The 20,102-nt window shown below is 28.8% G+C and overlaps 2 protein-coding genes across 2 annotated transcripts; both read left to right on the top strand.

The window, feature by feature from the left end:
• The first annotated feature begins 324 nt into the window (after positions 1-324).
• LOC145938159 (adenylate cyclase type 10) lies at positions 325-11,460 on the top strand. The gene is made up of 30 exons (XM_083041574.1): positions 325-346; positions 616-750; positions 859-1,134; positions 1,333-1,456; positions 1,694-1,858; positions 1,944-2,077; positions 2,356-2,575; positions 2,669-2,972; positions 3,215-3,342; positions 3,417-3,575; positions 3,672-3,777; positions 3,997-4,413; positions 4,536-4,627; positions 4,736-4,888; positions 5,143-5,230; positions 5,319-5,454; positions 5,698-5,838; positions 6,018-6,167; positions 6,250-6,331; positions 6,462-6,682; positions 6,898-7,056; positions 7,184-7,299; positions 7,371-7,691; positions 7,875-8,014; positions 9,729-10,018; positions 10,179-10,377; positions 10,504-10,643; positions 10,742-10,853; positions 11,037-11,175; positions 11,242-11,460. Exons 1-30 carry the CDS (start codon positions 325-327, stop codon positions 11,383-11,385), a joined length of 5,013 nt encoding a protein of 1,670 aa, XP_082897700.1. The 3' UTR covers positions 11,386-11,460.
• A 2,043-nt stretch (positions 11,461-13,503) lies between these two features.
• On the top strand, positions 13,504-19,850 carry LOC145938158 (aminopeptidase N-like). Its single transcript, XM_083041573.1, has 11 exons — positions 13,504-13,985; positions 14,553-15,137; positions 15,836-16,019; positions 16,418-16,571; positions 16,846-16,924; positions 17,060-17,460; positions 18,068-18,348; positions 18,613-18,809; positions 18,983-19,294; positions 19,391-19,460; positions 19,690-19,850. The coding sequence occupies exons 1-11, from the start codon at positions 13,504-13,506 to the stop codon at positions 19,801-19,803; spliced, it is 2,859 nt and encodes a 952-aa protein (XP_082897699.1). The 3' UTR covers positions 19,804-19,850.
• Positions 19,851-20,102: the final 252 nt, after the last annotated feature.

The following is a 20,102-nucleotide window of genomic DNA, read 5'->3' as shown; positions in this document are numbered from 1 at the left end:
AGTTTAAACAAATTTTATATTATTTTTTAATAAACATAAAACCGAAGAATGGCGCGCGCGTAGCGCGCGCTTGTGTTGTTCTAGTAATATAAAATTGATAAAGAAATGCGCGTGCTTATGTTTTTTAGTAACATATATAATATCTGAAGTTTTCTCTTTTAGACTTTCATCTAATTTGTCTAAATAGAGATAGAGCTTCTATTATTTTAATTGTGAATTAATTGATAAGAATTAATGGGATTTATATAAGAAATTATCTTATTAAATAATTTAAGGATTTTAGATTATATTATATAATAGGTAAAGTAAAGTGACAAGAGAAATATGAATTCTTTAGTAATAGAAGGTAGGTTGAATTGAACACCTTAAAAAGACATTACGTCTGAGTTAATAAGATGTAACCTAATTTATATGTTACAAAGAAACATAGTTTATCAGTTTTATTACTTGTGTGTGATTACCGATTTCGATATTACATTATCGCGCTAAATATTATAACACAAAGTATCGAATATATATATGTACATTTTAGTACGTCTATAACAAGGTGTAATTTAATTTTTAAAAATTTATAATAAAAATTAAGGTGTGTTTAATTGACAATCTATGATGCAGAACGATCCTCGCGTCTTCGATTGGAGCAACATACTAAAATATTCGCGTCTATGTGCCCCGATGAGGTCCTCGATCATTATGACAATTACGAAACCAGAGAATACTATACGACGTTATTGCTCGGTGACGTTTCAGGTTGGGGATTATTCAGCCATTTGTTCGATTATTTTTATATATTAATTGCGCAATTAAATTATCATTGTCATAACATTATCACACGTAATTTTAATTCTACGCGTGCAGGCTTTACAGATCTCACGGAAAAATATACGAAAACCGGTGTCGGCGGTCCATCCAAATTGTCGGAAACCTTGAACAGCTACATCGGTGCGATGGTGCAGGAAATTCTTTCGCATAACGGCGACGTAGTGAAATTTTCCGGCGACGCGTTTATAGTAATGTGGAAGCTTCATGACGGAATGATTATGCGCGATATCGCGACGGAAGCGATGCAAACCGCGTGTGTCATACAGAAACATTTCGGAACTTACGACACCGACGTTGGCGTAACGCTCAAAGGTTCAGATGCGTTAAAAGTTCGGCAAAAGTGTCGAATTTTAGCGTTTTAGAAAGTCGATGTTATCAAAATTACTAATTAAAAATTATATTAAAGATCTTGTTTTTTTTTGTTATATAAAAAAAAAGCAATTAATGATTATATATACATATAGCAAAGTCGAATATTTCCAAAAGTTATGTTCCTTATATTTACGATAGTAAAACTTGCCATTGCTTCTGGAAAAACGTACTTCACATCTATTGGAGATCCAGATACGATGTCGTATTATGTTATCACTGGGAAACCTGTCTGGGATGTAAAACACGCCGAAGGATTATGTCGGTAATATTATATAGAGTTTAAATTTTTTATACGTCGTAAACATAAATAAAAATTATTTTATTTTGATCTTTATTTTTAAATTTATAAGAGGATACAGTGGATATCAATTTATATGAGGATACAGTGGATATCAAGAGGATATATAGCGTTTTTTTAAATTTATCTATTACATTTAATTAGTTTTATGGAAACATTAATAAAAAAAAATGCCAATTTAATATTACAACTTCTATTTAGAGGTGGCGATATTCTCGTGGCACCCAGTAGCTGGCAATGGGCAAATCCTAATGAGTATATCCACGAAAAGTTAGCTGATGGCATACATACCCTAATCATAGCCTGTTCGGCAATGTGGTATCAGTCTAAGACTCTTGATGTACATAATGACGTTGATGAAGGCACGTAATTTTATATTTTAAATGTGGAATAGAAGTATTCCATCTTCTTTCAAGTGATAACGCGCACAATCTTAATCACTAGATGACAGAGATGAACAACTTCGTCGCAGAGGCTTTTACAATTTAATATCATTCGATTCCAGTGTGAGTAGTGCAGTATCCTTAACGGAACGGATAGAAAATAGTTGGAGGGAACATAATTTTGAACAAATCGATTATAGTCGTGAGTTTACAGTAAATTAAAAACTTTGAATTTTTTTCGTACGTCGTGCAAATAAATAAAAATTATTTATTTATTTTTATTTCCATCTTTAAATTTACACGAGTCAATATCAAGAATATATAGCACTCTTCTAATTTATTTATCTATTCTAATTTATCTATTACACTTTATTATTTTTATGGAAACAATAAATATACAACATCCGCGTCGCGTTACTCTTTTTTCTTACATTATTTCAAAATATGAAGATCACGTCCGGTAAATTACGAATTGTACAGTGAGGCCGAAGGTCATCAAGGTAGCTAAAGCGCAATTAAAAGATTCGTTAAGAAGCTACATACCCAGACCAGTGATACGATCCGTGGAATTGGACGAGCCATTGGAGCATCTTACAGAGATGAGACAGGTAGTCATACTCTTCATCAATGTCATCACGGCGGATGTGCATAAGGGAAGATTGGTCTCGCTTGTTAATACGGCTTATAAATTAGTTTGCGGGTAAGCGCAATTACAAAATTAATCTTCTTTATTATTTGTTAGATTAGAAGCAGCTATTTATACATAGTTTTGTTCATAAATAAATGCAACAAGGCTAATCAGCGAAATGAACGGATGCGTAAACAAAACGTCCCTCTTCGACAAGGACTTGATATTCCTCTGCATATTCGGACTGCGAGGCGACAAACACGAGTTAGAATCGCAGATCGGATTGAGATGCGCCAGCAAACTGCGAGAGGATCTTCTAGCGATGAAGAATATAAAATCTGTGACGATTGCCGTTACTACAGGGATGACGTATTGCGGTGTGATCGGTCACGTTTTACGGAGGGAATATACCGTCATCGGAATGTCAGTGAACAAAGCGGCGCGTTTGATGGTCGCGTACAATAATAAAGTAATTAGAAACTATTATAAGAAATGGATAATTATTCCTAGTGCATGTCTTCTAATTATATTACGCTAAATAGATCAATATTAAGTCATAATTAAAAGTTAAATTGAAAATAGAAAGCTGAGATAATGAGGATGTTATTGGAACATATTATTTTTTAGCAGAGCAAATTTTAGCATAGCGATTAAAAGTGACAAAAATACTCTTTTGATTTAATTTTTTTATAATATTCTTTATTTTTTTAGGTGGTGTGCGATCGTGAGAGTTTCCTGCACTCTCGTCTTGAAGCCAGACATTTTATACTGCAAGAACCGAAACATCTGAAAGGAATCACGAATATCGGTCCTGTTTACGAATTTCAGGAGCAGATGAAGTAATTTTCTAGTAATTATTATTTATCTTTACTGTTACTTCTCATCAATGCGATAAGTCGATGGATCGTTGCAGATTTAGTTCGCCTGAATTAACATGGAGCAATTATCCTTTGCTCGGCCGAGAAGTAGAGATCAAGATTTTCCAACAGATACTGACGAATCTGTTAGAATATTCCACTAAAGACAAAACAACGCAGCATTTAAAACCCGAATACAACACGCTAGTTATAAAGTAAGTCTCTATCTTAATCTTAAACATTTTTAATTTTTATAAGTATGTTAATTTCCAACAGTGCTAAGAATCTTTAAATTTATTCTTAATTATCAGAGGCGAGCCGAGAATCGGCAAGACAAGATTATTGGATGAAATCGCGCAGAATATTCCTACAGATGTACCATATCATTATATCTCTCTGGTGATGAGCGACGCTAAGGTTGACAAAATTTTTCTGCTTTTATTTGGTTTATAATTTATGATTTCAGAAATATATAAAATACATAAAATATTTATGTTTTATATTTTAGTTAAAAATTGTATAAGTTTATAAGTATAACTTTTTATCTATATATTTAATTGTTATTAATTATTTCAATCAAATTTTGAAGATCGATGCTGAACTAGATGGAAACCAATGATTTCTCTCTTAGCACAGACTCCTTACAATTTGATTCACATGATCTTCTCCAAGCCGCTTAATTTTGACATTGCCACGAGTTCGAGAGAACGCGAGGATAGATTGATATCACAACTAGGTCCGGTACGCGAACCCGACTTTCTCTGCTCCCTAAATCAGCTCTTCAATGTTCACTTCACGATGAGCCCGCGTTACAAAACACTATCCGCGGAGCAGAAGCGCAAGGTGTTGAAGAAGTTTTTGCTCAAGCTGTTGAAACACTGCTTCAGGGAGCTATGGGTGATGATCATCGATGATGCCCAGTACGGAGATAATGAATCCATGTTCTTGTTTCGCACGTTGACCAAGCGGAATATGATCTTTTTTATTCTCACAATTGGGCACAAGCTCAGCGGCGAATATGAAGTCCATCCCGCTATTTTGGAAAGAGCACGGGTATGAATATTACAAAATTAAAAAATGTTATACTTATTGTTCGAAGTATTACACTCTACAAATACTACACTCTACCTGTAAAGAAACATATACATAAGTATGTAAATTGTTACTATTGACAGATTATCGAATTGAATCACATAGACAAGTGGTATCACGCAGCACTCGCGTGTCAGATTCTTCATGTGTACGGAATTCCTCCTGAACTCGAAAAGTTAATCAATTTAAATATGCAAATTTTTCAAAAAATGAAAGATACATAGATTTTTACTTGCATTTATGATTTGTGCATCTATATGTATATGCCATTGTGTTTGTCCAGAGTGATCCAAGAAAAAAGTTTTGGTAACCCAGGATGGATAGAAAGTTACTTGGTGAGCCTTATCCAATCTGGCAGTCTTTTGACAGTGTATGTCCGCAAAACAATAGCCGAAGAAATGGGATATGTGCTTCCTCCCATTATTACGTTAAAAAGGTCTAATTTTAATTTTAGATTCTTATTAGTTTGTCTAAGAATTTTTTATGTAAAATTAAAATATTATGATATTTTTTATAAAATATAATTTTTTATATCTTTTTATTGTAGATGACACTTTAACAAACATTTTTCTTTGATAATATTTACAAATATAATATTAATATATTAAATTATAATATTAATATATATATTAATAGTAATTATAGTAATATAAAATTACTAGAAATGCACGACAATTAATAATTATTTAGATTTGACTCAGAGGACATTGTGAGAAAAAACGATAAAAACGACGCAGATCGTTCAGATAAATGGAAGATGTATCAGACAAGTTATAGAGTAAGAGAAAAAGAGAGATTTTCTCTTTTTTTTTTTGTTCTAATGATTTTATAAGTAATTAACAAATGATATGTAATTTTAATTTCAGAATGGTCCAATATCTCCGCTGCATCTGCAAACTGTCCATAAAGCAGAAACAATTGATGATGAAGAAAAGATCGCCGTTTGCAAATTCGCGAAAGGTTTTATGCCAGAGGTGGGAAATGCTGAGATGACAATGAATGGTAAAAATAATGATCATTATTCATTTAGTTCACGCATGGACGTCCACAATTTTAAAGAATATTCATACACATTTATACATTTATACATTTTAATATATTTTTTCTTTATTTTCTTGTAAACAGGACATATTTAATGTTTTATTATATATATAATTTTTTAGACACATTGTGTACGATTGTCTATTCTTCCATATAAAACAATTAAATTTGATTATAATATAATTATATATTATGTGATACCAGTAATGATCTTGAAGCTCTTCGACTCATTAACACCATTGGATCAACTACTACTAAAATGCGCGTCAGTGTTGGGAGAAATTATTAATAGAGACATGTTACGATACCTAATGGAAGATAAATCTGCGAGAGAAATTGGACTCGGTAAACAGATAAAAAAATATTACATAACGATTTTCTAAATTAAAGTATATTTAGAAAATATAATAGTGTATGCTATCTTTTATATTAATAATTACACAATTTAACTATGTGTGTGCGCGTACGCGATTAAAAGGAAACAACAAAAAAACTGTTTAAGGTAATATTTATTTTTGTCACAGCCACTCAGAAGCTCTTCGAAATTCGAATTTTTGGATGCGCACAAGGTGATTTTACTACGAGTGGTAGACCGCTGGTATTTTACAGAAATGTAAAAAGGATTAACGTCGAAACAGAAATTGCGTGCGATTGTATAGGTCTCATAATACCAGGTATATATATTAAAAAGTTTATATAAAGAAATCATGTGTTTCGTTAAAGTTCTTTATAATGATGAAAGTAAAATTTATCCAGATGAACTAGCTGACTTGCCGCGATATGCATCTTGCGGTTTAATACGTTTCAAAATGTCAATGTTTCGTGAAACTACTTACAGGTATTGATAATTTTATTATTGTCGCATAATAATCAGTTCTTAATCAATTATAATAATGGTGCTAATATTGAGATATCTTAAATCTAATATCGCTATTCTTAAATTCTATTGTATTATTTTATATACGAAGATCACTCACAGAAAATCATAAGATAGAATTACACAACAAAGCATTAAAATTTCTTCAACGACATACCAGACGATGTATGGCATGTGGCGAGTTACAATTTGCAAGATTATTAGGCAAAATAACCGCTCAAGGTAGTAAAAGGAGGAGACTAACTGACCTTCCCGAAACGTATCAACTTGAAGAAGTAACTTACACTCTCAAAGAAGAGGCAGACAACGACGGTATTATATATTATATATATTATATATTATATATTATATCAAATCTACTATACATTATATAAAATCAGTCTAAACTAGCTGGTTCTATACATATAGATCTAGGAACCTGACTCTTAAAAACAAAAAATATTTATCATGTAATAATATATCAACTGTATGTATGAATTGATATATAAAGCTGTCTCCTAATAATATATAAACCTATTGTCTGCAAGATATTCGAGAAGAGAAAAAAGCAGCGATTTGTCTCAATATTTTCCAAAAAGTCAGGAAACCACTCAAAACTTTCTCTAACGTTGACTTCGCCAACTGTCAATGCCATCTTATATTAATAACCGTCTATGCGCAAATGTTGGAACATTGTCAAGGAATTGGTGAGATGTGACAATGTAACAAAAAAAAAAAATATTTCTTTTTTATTTTATTAATTATATGATTAATTATATATATTTTTTTATTTATATATAAATCACACAAATTTAACTGTTTCGTTTTCATTAGGAAAGCCAGACATAATCTTGATGGCAATTTTGGAGTTCGTGGAGGTTTGTTTGGCAGATAACAACGTACCTCAAGCTCGCAGACTTTTGAATGATGCTGAAGTTGTGCTTCAGCAAGTAAGAATAAAAATATTCTAGACTAAAAATAAAAAATTAAACAAGTAAGCTCTACTGATACTTAATGACAGATGTTCGAAACCCACGAAGAAGAATCGATATTCTTGCATTATCTCACCGCAAAAATCCAAACGCTTCAAAGTAGATGCCATCTGGAAAGTGGTCTACTTTCCGAAGCGAGGAAAAAATTAAACGAGGCAATGGACAATCTGGGTTATCGTTTTCCGCGACACATATTCTCGATTAACTTGAAGTCGACGATACAACTCGAGTTGTTAAGATGGAAACTGATTTGTCCCAAACCTTGGAAAATCGACATCACCGATGAACTCGCCATGAATTATATCGAACAATTGGCTATTTGCTTAGCCCTGATGTTTGAAGTTTTTAGAGTAAAGATTGCTTTGCTCCGTAAAAATATTTTAATTTTAATAGATTATTTCTTGTAAGAAAAGTCGAATTATTAAATAATCACTTCGCATTTATCACTTTTACTGCTTGTAATATTAAAACTTTTTTTACAGCGTCGAATTTTATGGAATTTGATAAAATTATTTAGCAATAAATATTTGCAGGGAACAACGGGAATGAAGAAACATGCACGATTAGCAGCCATATGGAGCTTGAATGCTGCGCTAAATTCGTCGAGAGATTTCGTCACGCTTTGCACTTCGTTCACGAACATGATACTTACCGCGCATGTCTATCAAAAAAGGTGCCACATCAGATAACATAATTAGAGCAAGTCCATTTTAATTTCATAAAATTAGCGGAGTGATAATTCGCCGCAGATATCAGAAAATCATTATATGTATGTGATTCACATTTTCAGCTTTATTAAATCTGATAATTTTTTTCTGATAATGCCTTTTCGGAAAAAAACTAGAACGACACAGCGCGATTCCTCAATTTTATGTTAAAGAGAATCATACAGAAATCAGCTGATCACTGTCAAAAAATGTTAATCGAGTTTAGAGTACTCTAACATTTTATTTAAAATATACTATTATTTTAATTTTTATAACATAATATTATTTTAAAATTTAATTATCAAATTAACGCTTTAATCAGCTGATGTATATCAAACAATACTAATAAAGCGTTAATTTGCTAATCAAATTTTAAAGTAATAATATGTTAAAAATATTAAAATAATAATATATGTTGTAAATAATACGTTATAAAACTTTATCCTCGATTAATATTTTTTGACAGAAATCAGCTGATAATTGTCAAATAATATTAACCGAGTTTAAAGTAGCTAATTTCTATCAAAAAATATTAATACATCTTTCCGTCAATAAAATTGTAACTAGTCTCATATTGTGATTATCTCGATTATCGAAAGATTCTTGTAGAAAATTCTATTTTTTTGTTCGCATTTTCTGTTTTAGATTTAAATACTAAATTTTTATGCATTGCATAATTAATTAATATATATATTTTATTATGCATAGATTGCAATGCATGCACAAAAATATGTGAATTAATTATGCAATGCATAAAAATTAATTGTTTAAATCTTTAATAGAGAACAAAAAAATAGAATTTTCTACAAGAATTTTTCGATCAAAATATCTGCGCTTTTATTAGATTCGCGCGTCTGTATACATCTAGCACGCTGCACGTCTCGCGCGAGACTGATCGCAAGACTCTAAGCAGCGGTATCGCCAAGCGCAACCTATACGTCCACCATGCTGCGCGTCTCGCGCGAGACTAATTCTCGATTCTCGAGACATTGCGATTGCGAGACTGATCGTCAGTCCGTCAGTCTCGCGCGAGGCGCGCAACGTGGCGGACGTATGGGGTGCGCTTGGCGTTACCGCTGTTCAAAGACGCTGTTTATAGACGCACGAATATAATGGAAGCGCAGATATTTTGATCCCATGATTCTTGTAGAAAATTCTATTTTTTTTAATTCTCTGTTAAAGATTTAAATAATGAATTTTTATTAGAAAAGATTTATTAATATTTTTTGATAGAAATTAGCTACTTTAAACTTGATTAATATTTTTGACAGTTATCAGCTGACTTCTGTCAAAAAATATTAATCGAGGATAAAATATTATAATATATTATTTACAACATATTACTATTTTAATTCGTATAACATGTTATTACTTTGAAATTTAATTAACAAATTAACGCTTTATTAATATTTTTTTACATACATCAGCTGATTAAGGCGTTAATTTGCTAATTAAATTTTTAAATAATAATATATTATGAAAATTAAAATAATAATATATTTTAAATAATATGGTACTTTAAACTCGATTAATATTTTTTGACAATTATGGGCTGATTCTTTCAAAAAATATTTTTTTAAGAATATCATTCTTTTTAATATAAACCCCAAGAATGGCGCGCGCGTAACACGCGCTCGTGTTGTTTTAGTGATGTTAAATTATTTTAATATTTTGGAGCAGGTCAGTTATTTCTCATTTGGAAAAACAGGCTATCAATGTATGTGCGAAAAAAGGAGACTTCCTCGAGTTCCAAGAGCTCAAGGGCGTCGCTGAACTTTACGCGGGAATATTTTTCTCGCGATGGTTGAGAGGAGAGATTAGCAAAGCGATCAGAATCGGCTTTATCGTGACGAGGATGGCACAAACCATGAATTGCATATTTCTGAAAACACTTGTACTACCGAGATTAGCGCACTTGCTCATGATGTCGCGTCGTCATTCGGAAGTCGTAGTTTTGTTGAGAGAACTGGGTGAGCGTCAAATCATTATAAAAAAAATGATTAAAAATAGACAATTATTAACAAGTGAAATCTGTATCAAATATGATAAGTTGTATAACAGATTAAATAATTGTACAAAGTTAATTGTATGCAGCAGCTTATCTAAATTATCCATAAAAATTTAATATAGAATTTGCGTCGCAAAACGACTTGGAGAAATCGAGTCGCACATGGTATTACGCTATTTGCGCCGACGTACAACTCGACACTGGCATCACGATCCTTTCATTTCGAAATTGCGAGCAATATTATCTCACGGAAGGAGAGTTCATAATCAGCCTGCACGATCCCGAAGCGGAGAGACGATATTTCACCTCCATGTGGCTGTGGTAAATGCGAAAATCTTTACTTTGTGAATTATAATATATATTAATCAACAAATAAATTATTATTATCATCTTTATTAAAATCAAAGCTTTTGATGTTTTGCGTTTTTTTTATTTATGTTATAAAAGGTGTATCAGAACGCAACAGTGGGAAGCTGTAAAAGTTTGGAACAGCAGAAATGTAACAGCCGAGAGCGTGGTGGATGAGCACAAGGTGGCGGCAACAATTACCGCATTGAAGAAACTCGAGGGACTGCTACTTTTGTACGGTAATAAAAAAAATGTAGGAATACTCTTTGGAGTAGGAATAATCGTTAGACAGTATTCATATTTCGTTCTCATAAAAAAAAAAATCACAAATTTGCAGTGCGAGAAATTTCTAACAGAAACATCAACGCGCTAAACACAATGGCGGAAATTAAAGATAGATTTAGACATATCGAGAATATGATAAAGGTTGTAAAAATCGCAATTCCCAGGTATTAAAAAGAATTATTAATTGATCTTACCTATGTGTATCTATTGAGATAATATTATAAAATTTTATCTCTTTTAAATGTTTTTTTTTAATATAATGTTTGAAATCATATTTTAGAATATTATAATATATTTTAAATCACTTTTTTTTAATTAAAATAACTATGCTGCCGAAATGTTCACAGATATATGTTGATGAAAGCCTACTATTATATGATCCAGTCGCGAAAAAATGCTGCGGTAAATATGCTACGACAAACGAAGAAATTATCTATGGAAGTAGATAATAGAATGATTTATACGTGGGCGAATCATTGTCAACAGGTACGACAATTTTTAATGTAATTTACGCAATTTCAATAGTTAAATTTTATTGTATTATTTACTCAGAATTGGTTGGGCGCTATGTCTTCCCTACATGAAGATTTGTGGAAAGAAAAAACTATTGAGTTAGATTATGAACGGGATGAAGTTAATGCCAATGATTCGACAATGATACCCTTTACATTTCCATTGCCAAAATATGTTTTGTAAATATATTTATAATCGTATTGTGTTATATATGTGAACATGTTTATGTTAATATAAATTATATATATACATATATAATGTAATATATGTAATCGTGAAGTAAATTTTTAATTAATACACTTTCGAAAAGCGATATTGTCTCCTTTATACGATATCGCGTATTTAACTCCACAATTGCATATTGTTAAAAATCTGCATTGTAAATAAAATTTCGTCATTAAATTAAGCAATCCTGACACTAAATGAGAATATCGGCAGAAATCATCATTCATCATAATTTTTCAATTTTAAATATCATATGTTTTGCGTAAGTAAACTTCAAATTAAAATACTATTAAATCCCATATTTGCGCAATTATTTAAAAAATAGGGTTTTGTTAGCTATCTGTTTCTCTAAAGCTTAGTTCACAAAAAGCTTTTCTTATTTAATTATTTATATTTTAGAAGTTAATAGTGCTTCGATATTTTCAAGGAAAGAATCGATTTCTTTACACAAAGAAACTGCATACATATATTATGAGTGCTACATTAAAGCCGCAAAATTGCAAAATCAGTTTTAAGAAATCTACATTTAACCACTCAGAAAAAATCATTAATTTTTGTTTTAAATTAAACAAAAGGTTTTGGGGTAAATGGAAAAAAAAATTATTAATTCTGGACACCCTAGATGTGTGTGTCACATACAAACACACAAAGAGAAAGAGAGAAAGTAGTTTTAAATTGATTTTACAAAAAATGTATATCGACAAAATATCTATCTATATTTATGTACGACTTATGTTCGACCTAGAGAAAAATTGTTTATGTTTTTACCACACTGGTTATCAACTTCGTTTTAGTTCTTCACAATCCCTTTAAGTGGTAAGAACACGATTAAATATATTTCTAACATTAATAGCAAGTGGCGATAATATGATAAATAGGTAATTATTACAAAAATTATATATCTATATCTTTGATATATCTTTGATACACAATAAGTGAATTCACATCGAACTAAAATACTTATATACATTTCTGTTTGAAAAAGTGAAAGGAATATATAGAATATAATTTAAATAATTCTGAAGCACAATTATATTTTTTTTAAACCTATTTTATTCAAAGTCGAGATCATTAATATATGAATTTAATATACAAACATGTCAACATAATATCATGTTGGATTTATCTATCATAATTATCCATTTTAAATTAAAAAGAAACATAATCTAAAAAAGAGATTTATGTTTAAAGTTATATCACATTTATTTTATATTAAATATTATATAGTATGTATTAAAAGTATGTTATATATATGCCGCATATCTTATTGTATAATATGTAGATACATTTTATATAATACATATAATATTGAAAACAAAATAATGAATAAACAATGAAAAATGTCAATCTTCGTTATTGTAGACAATATATGCATGACGTAATAGTCATAATAGAACAGAAGATTAGTTAATGCTAGTTCAATTCCCTATCAGTTAAATTTGCTCATATGTATATGTATGTATATGTACATAAGACGATATATCAAAGAAGACTTAAATTTTAATTTCGCGTTTCGTTGTTTATTCCGTATAATTTAGTATAAATACATCTTAAGAAAAGACATCTAAAGATCTTAAAAAGATAACAACTAAACAGACCTTGAGAAGATAAACATTCGTTTAAATTCTTACGAAACTTTTTTAAAAAATTATATAATACATATTCCAATTAACTTGTCTAGATATCAGTTTTACAAGACATAGAATGGTTTTTCAAAAACTATTTAAATTCTATTCTCTACACGTTTTATTTTCGAAAAAAATATTTAAGTTTTTGATAAGATTCATTCTGTGATTCTGTCTATATTCAAACAAACGCTGTCTATATTCTGTCTATATTCAAACAAACGCTGTTTTTTAATTCAAATTACTTTGCTCAAGTACTATTAAAAAAATTAATTTATTTATATGTGGAATTAGTAAAAATTAATAAAACATATTGTAATTTTTTTATACACGTTTCTTTCTTTCTCATAAAACATATATACAGAGATAATTTTTCGCTCTCCTGCATCTTGTTTATTATTTATTATTTTCTTAACAAAGAATATATTCTTGCAGATATTGGAAATCTGACATGGCATTCCTAATACTATTATTAAGTAGCTGCCTAATATTCGGCGTGACAGCTAATTTTAACCAAAGTACGGTAGTTGACTCCAAGATTTTGATTGATCATAATTATATAATACCGAAGCATTATGACATCGAGTTAACCCCGCTTATCGATGACAATGTATTGAAATTTCTTGGCCACATCAGTATTGAAATCGAGATCCTTCAACCAATACAATTTATAAGGTTTCACGCATTACAACCTTATGTATACGTAAAACAATGTGTATTGATAAAAAAGGAAACAGATTATCAAATAAAAGCGTTATATCATCCGACGTCATATGGATATGCATCGCAAGTTCGGATTCTTTATTTTGACACTACAATATTAGAAGGAACTTACGTATTGAAAATGAATTTTGAAAGTATCATAGATAATGACGAAGAAACAGGCTCTTTTTTACTTAAAACGTTGCATATAAACAAGAGCGGAAACAAAACGTGAGTAAATGTTGAAATGTTGAAAGCGCAATGTCGTAAAGTATAAAAAATTATTTGTGTTGATATTTATATATTAGTATTCTTCTCACAAATTATTTCCAATAATTCATATCGACCTAAATAGGTGGTAGGATATAGCAATATAATGATATGCAAAAATTTTTTCAATATCTAAATATTATTACACATTTATACACAACTAATATATTAATATTTCAAAAATAAAAAACCTGCTTTTATTTCGTATTTCTTTCGCATTGCAGAACATTTTAAAGAGAATTTTTAATATTTTAAAGAGAAATTTAAATATATATTAGAGTTAGTTAAGAGTTTTTTGAATAGTACAAAAAATATTAAAAAACATAATATGATAAAAAATTTTGCAATTTTGTAAATTGATGATATATAGTAATGATATAGTAATGAAATATACGCTGCATATTTTTCTGCAAATAATTATATTTATAAATTATGTATATGTATGTTCTATAACTCTTGATACTTTTATATGAATAATAGTTGAAAATTTATTATAATATCAGGCATGGGTTGTTTAAATTCTGACAGGTGGTTTATCGGAACGCGTTTTGAGGCAATGAATGCTCGACGAGTGTTTCCATGTTGGGACAAACCGACATTAAGAGCTACCTTTCAAATTTCTATAAAACATCATAAAAACTACACAGCTCTATCGAATATGCCGATACAAATGCAGAAACCTCTGAATGAAAGTGACATGAATGAAAGTGACATGATGTTGACGATATTCAACGTTACTCCTGCAATGCCCACTTATCTCGTGGCAATTATGATATCTAATGATCATCTCATTCCTGTCAATCCTATATTTAATATGGAATTTACACATATAGAATGGCAACGGAACTATTGGAAGCTTATCATGAGATACCATATGAAACCTAATTATTTTGACACAAATCCGATCACCAACAATTGGTACGAGCAGGATTTATATTTGGCAAATAAGGAAATAGAATTTGCACAGATAATTGCTGAATATGTCTCACAGCTTTTCGGAATTGAATGGTCGGCCACGCAGGTTAATATCACGAAAATTACAAAAATGAATCATATTGTAATTCCGAATCTACGAGACGATAGCATACAGAATTGGGGCATTATATTTTATAGGTAATACATATAATTTGATAGCGCATACTGAAATTGAGACCTCAATTTTTATAGGAATTACATATAATTCGAAAAAGAAATTAATCCATTAAGAAATTTTTTTTATAATAATGCTTAAATTATTTAGCATTTATAAAGTTAAAAAATTTAAAAGTACATATATATTTATATAGTTGGGATTTTAAATAGATCACGGTAACGTATGTATGATGCATACATTAATGAATTTTGAAGTAAACGTAAATTTATATCATATTATTTACATATGACACTGAGAATATATTTCCATTTTTACAATGATGCAAAAATGGAAATTTTTTATACGAGTTTACGAGTCATTTTAATTTTAAAGACGCGCGAAAACTTGTGATTTTTATTCTCTATTTTTTCATCGTATAAATGATACGATTGATGTAAAGTGAATGTTATCATATTGGGAAAAGAGAGATTAAATCAAATATTGTCATCAAAATTATACCGATTTAAATCCTTATGTCAAATTCTTGTAAAAAAAACTTTTTTTAAAAATAAACATAATATATAGGACACAATTTACTTTATCTATATAAAATAAGTAAAAATATAGGTGTGTACAGTTTCGATATATATCATTTTCTAAAATATAGCAAGAAGTATCATAGATTATTTCTTCATTCATTCGATAAATAAAAAATGAATTATTTACAAATGACTTTTAGGAGAGAAAATATTATGTATAGAATTGAAAAAGATCCTGTTGCTCAAAAAATTAACGTGGCGCGCTTAGTGGCAAGTGGTGTAGTACATCAATGGTTTGGCAATATAGTCAGTCCATCTTTGTGGTCTTACCTTTGGCTGAATAATGGTATTGCAACATTATTCGGAACGGATGCCGTTGACAAGGTTTCTTAATATAATTTTTTACTATTAGTTTATTTACACAATTAAAGAGTATAAATGCACATTGATGTCATTAAAATATAAAAAATTCTTATTAAATGTGTATAAATATTTTTATTTCTTGATCAAAATGCTCTATTTCTTTTCAATTCTTAAAAATTATAATATAAAAGATTCATTAGAAATTTAAAATAATTAAAAAATAACAGTTACTTTTAAGAATAATTTTAATAATTTTGAATAAACTTTTGCAATATCTCTCTAAATTTAATAATATATGTGCGAAATAGCATACAACTATTTTCAGTAGTCATCACAAACAGAAGCACTGATGCATATTTAATGTTAGCATCTATTTATATTGAGTATTCACTTAATTACATCAAAACTTTTATTCCCAGATTTTGCCAAGCCTTCGAATAATGGATTTGTTTGTAGTTCAAATACAACATGAATCTCTCCGTTTGGATACTAATTTATTTATGAAGCCGCTTATATCTGAGATAAATGATCCTTCTGAAATTGATTCATGGTCTTTTTCCCGTTACATTAAAGGTAAGATGAACTAAATATAATTGTACAAGTTTATAAATTCATAAACGCGAGTGTTATAAAAAGTAGAAGGCTAATCTTAAATAATCTTATCTATCTTATCTATCCAGTTTATTGATACGTTAAGCTTGATTTATAAAGAAGTAAGAAAAAGATATAATTGTACAGCTTTTATCAAATTAATTTTTTTTTATCAAATTAGTTATGTTCACAAACTTTGGACTGAAATAAATTTATTTTAAACATATTTTATCATATTTTTTAATGTAAATTATAGCACCTATAATATTGCGCATGATGCATATGTTTTATGATGATGCATTTCGGAGGGGTCTCCAGAGATATGTTAATAAGCAGTGAGTATTAATTATAATATAATATAATTATGCATTATTGTAATAATAAAAGAAGATAACATATATGTAATAATTATATCTTCTCTGACGCAATTCATTTTTTATTGTCAACAATGTAAAATTTTATAAATTTAGTGCTCTTAAATCAGCCACTCTCGATGATTTGTGGACCGCTATACAAATTGAACTACCTGATTCGCCGCATGTTAGCAAATCACCTGTTAACATACCACAAATTAACATATCGCAAATAATGGATGCCTGGACAAAGCGAATGCATTATCCTATACTGAATGTAAAACGAGATTATCATAATGCGGCACATGTGATAGTATCGGTGGAAAATAATATCTCGGATAAAGATAATTGGTTTATATTCGTGACCATTACTACTGAAACTGAACTCAATTTTTTCAATATTTATAATGAATATACTAGTCATTGGTTAATACTTACACCTCAACTTTATCCATATTTCGAAATTACCTCTCCATATAAAACACAAGATTGGATAATAGTCAATTTACAACAAATGGGTAAATATTAATCGATATAATTATATGACATTATTATACCTATTTTATATAATCAAAATTTTACTCATCAATTTACATTTTCATTCATATTATATAAAATGCATATATATAAATGTGTGTGTGTGTGTGTGTGTGTGTGTGTGTGTGTGTGTAAAATATCATATTATATGTATATATTTTATAAAAATATAAATATATCACACATTTCATAATAATACTCATTGTCAATTTTAAAAATATATAGAAGTGTTTTATACTCTATATTTGTTATCTGCAATTGATTTTTTGCATGTAATTTGATCATATTATTTATTAGCATATTATTTATGTAGCAAAAATTAATTTAATTTTATATAAAATTTTCTACGTAGCTTTATTCTTTCAAATATTTAATTACCTAAATAAAATAATTTTACTTAATTACCTAAATAAAATTAATAATTCGCAGGTCACACAATTATTTTTATAATGTGCATAATATATTAAATTTTTTGCATTCCTTAAATATGAACAAAAGATTATACAGTTTTTTATATCTTGAAATATTTTTTAACAAATCAAAAGAAGGACCTCATGTAATCAGTAAAATTTATTTATTTTATGACAGGATATTATCGCGTAAATTATGATACTAAAAATTGGCAAAAAATCGCGAAGTATCTGAATTCTGATGAATATTCGAACATACATGTCCTCAATCGTGCTCAAATCATCGATGACGCATTTCATCTAACAATAACAGGCAAGCTTGATTCCTCTATATTCTGGGATCTCACGAGCTATCTAAAGCGAGAAAAAGATTATATAGCATGGTATCCTATGATCAAAATTTTTGAATTTATGTCGAGTATCTTTCCACTTCCACTAAGAAAAGTTACAGAAATTAAGGTAAATAATAAAACGAATCTCTCATTAATATAAAAAAAAAAAATGTTATGTATAAAATATATAATCATATAAAGCATAACTTTCGTATTAATGATTGTTAGGTAACTTGCAAGAAAATGTAATATATGTAGTTAAAAAAATTAAATTTTAGTTTTTTATAATCTCGTATTTAAATTAAAATTAAATTAATAAAGATAGAACAATTATTTTCTTTATAAATAACAAATACTATAAAATTCAAAATACTATTTATTAATTTTGTAGGTATACTTCACCAGTATATTAAGTGAACTTCTTACTACAATAGGATACTACGACATTTCTGCAAACATTAATGACACTACTAAATATTTAATACAAGAAGCCGCAAGATGGGCATGTACGCTCGAGCTTCCGGAGTGCCTAAATACAGCCAATCGTGAATTGAAAATACATCTCGTATATGATTATAAAGCACCTATGTAATTTTTTTCGTATAAAATTATGATTCATTTTATCAATCACTCATTTTTCTTGTATATTGCATAATTATATCTTATAAGTTATTTTTTATTAAGAGAGAACACTATGAACTCTTATGTAATTGTAAAGGAAATTTTTATTTTTTTTCTATATATCTTAGATTATATATTAGACTTTACCCATGGTGGAGAGAGTGGACATATTGTAAGGGTATGATGACAGCGAACATTACGACTTGGTCAGCAGTGCTAAATTTATGGAAGAAGAATGCTGATACTAAAATTCTCGAATATTTGACTTGTGCTAAAAATTTTGATATAATCGTTCAATATTTATCGCAAACAATGAAAGAACATGACACTGAAAATACAACATTTCAAACCATTGAACGTATTAATATCTTTTTTTCTATTATTGCAAGGCATGCAAAGGACAATCAAACACTTGAACACATATTAATCAATTTTGAAGAATTAAAACCTAGGTAATGGTATATTTTTTTAATATAATCTAATTGCTGTTTGTAATCACAAAAGTTGTCATATGTATTAATTATAAAACTGCTATTTTATTTATGCAGAGAAATTAGTACGATTGCAGCATTAACTCATATCATTAATCATGTGTATTCTAAGAAACAACTTGAGAAGGTAAATTATATAAAATTCGGTAACTTATATTTATTTATTAGCTTTCGTTAATTAAACTGAATTATATCTATACATATATCATATATTAAGTATCTTTATCTTACTTGTATTAAAATTATAAAAAATATATGAAAATTTGTGCCGCGGAAAAATATTACAATACATGTTATTTTTTTAACGCCATGATGAATTACTTATTAACGATGAATATCAAAATTATTTGTTTCAGATAAGCACATTTGTGAGCGAGAATATAAAACAACAAAATTCAGATATTCAACGCAAGCTAGACCTACGTTGGTCTCAAATTAAGCATCTGATAAACTATCTTTTAATATTTTAAAATTTGACGATTCACAAAGGTGAATGATCAATCAATCAAAGATATAACAACTAAAATGTTCTTATATATATTTACCTATATGGTTATATAGATTTCTATATTCTCCCTTATTTTTAATTATATATTACATATCTATTAGTGAATACTGTTTTAATCTTTTTGTAATTATTTTTAATATCTCTCTAATATTATTTTTATTACTATATATTAATATTATATGTTACTAATTATATGTTACTAATTCGTATAAAGTTTATATTGAGATTTATTATAATTTTTTTTCTTCAACAATAAAAATT

This window comes from Prenolepis imparis, unplaced genomic scaffold, assembly GCF_030444845.1.
Source record: "Prenolepis imparis isolate NDT839.2.m4 unplaced genomic scaffold, iyPreImpa1.0 SCAF_7, whole genome shotgun sequence".
Taxonomy (NCBI): domain Eukaryota; kingdom Metazoa; phylum Arthropoda; class Insecta; order Hymenoptera; family Formicidae; genus Prenolepis; species Prenolepis imparis.
This window is presented reverse-complemented; position numbering and strand designations above follow the sequence as displayed.

Excerpts from the sequence above, each read along its gene's own strand:
- LOC145938159 (XM_083041574.1), top strand. The coding sequence starts at position 325 with ATGAATTCTTTAGTAATAGAAG. Across the intron at positions 8,015-9,728 it reads GCGCATGTCTATCAAAAAAG|GTCAGTTATTTCTCATTTGG; the intron begins GTGCCACATCAG and ends ATTTTGGAGCAG. Across the intron at positions 10,854-11,036 it reads GTAAAAATCGCAATTCCCAG|ATATATGTTGATGAAAGCCT; the intron begins GTATTAAAAAGA and ends AAATGTTCACAG.
- LOC145938158 (XM_083041573.1), top strand. The coding sequence starts at position 13,504 with ATGGCATTCCTAATACTATTATTAAGTAGCTGCCTAATATTCGGCGTG. Across the intron at positions 15,138-15,835 it reads TGGGGCATTATATTTTATAG|GAGAGAAAATATTATGTATA; the intron begins GTAATACATATA and ends AATGACTTTTAG. Across the intron at positions 19,461-19,689 it reads CTAAGAAACAACTTGAGAAG|ATAAGCACATTTGTGAGCGA; the intron begins GTAAATTATATA and ends TATTTGTTTCAG.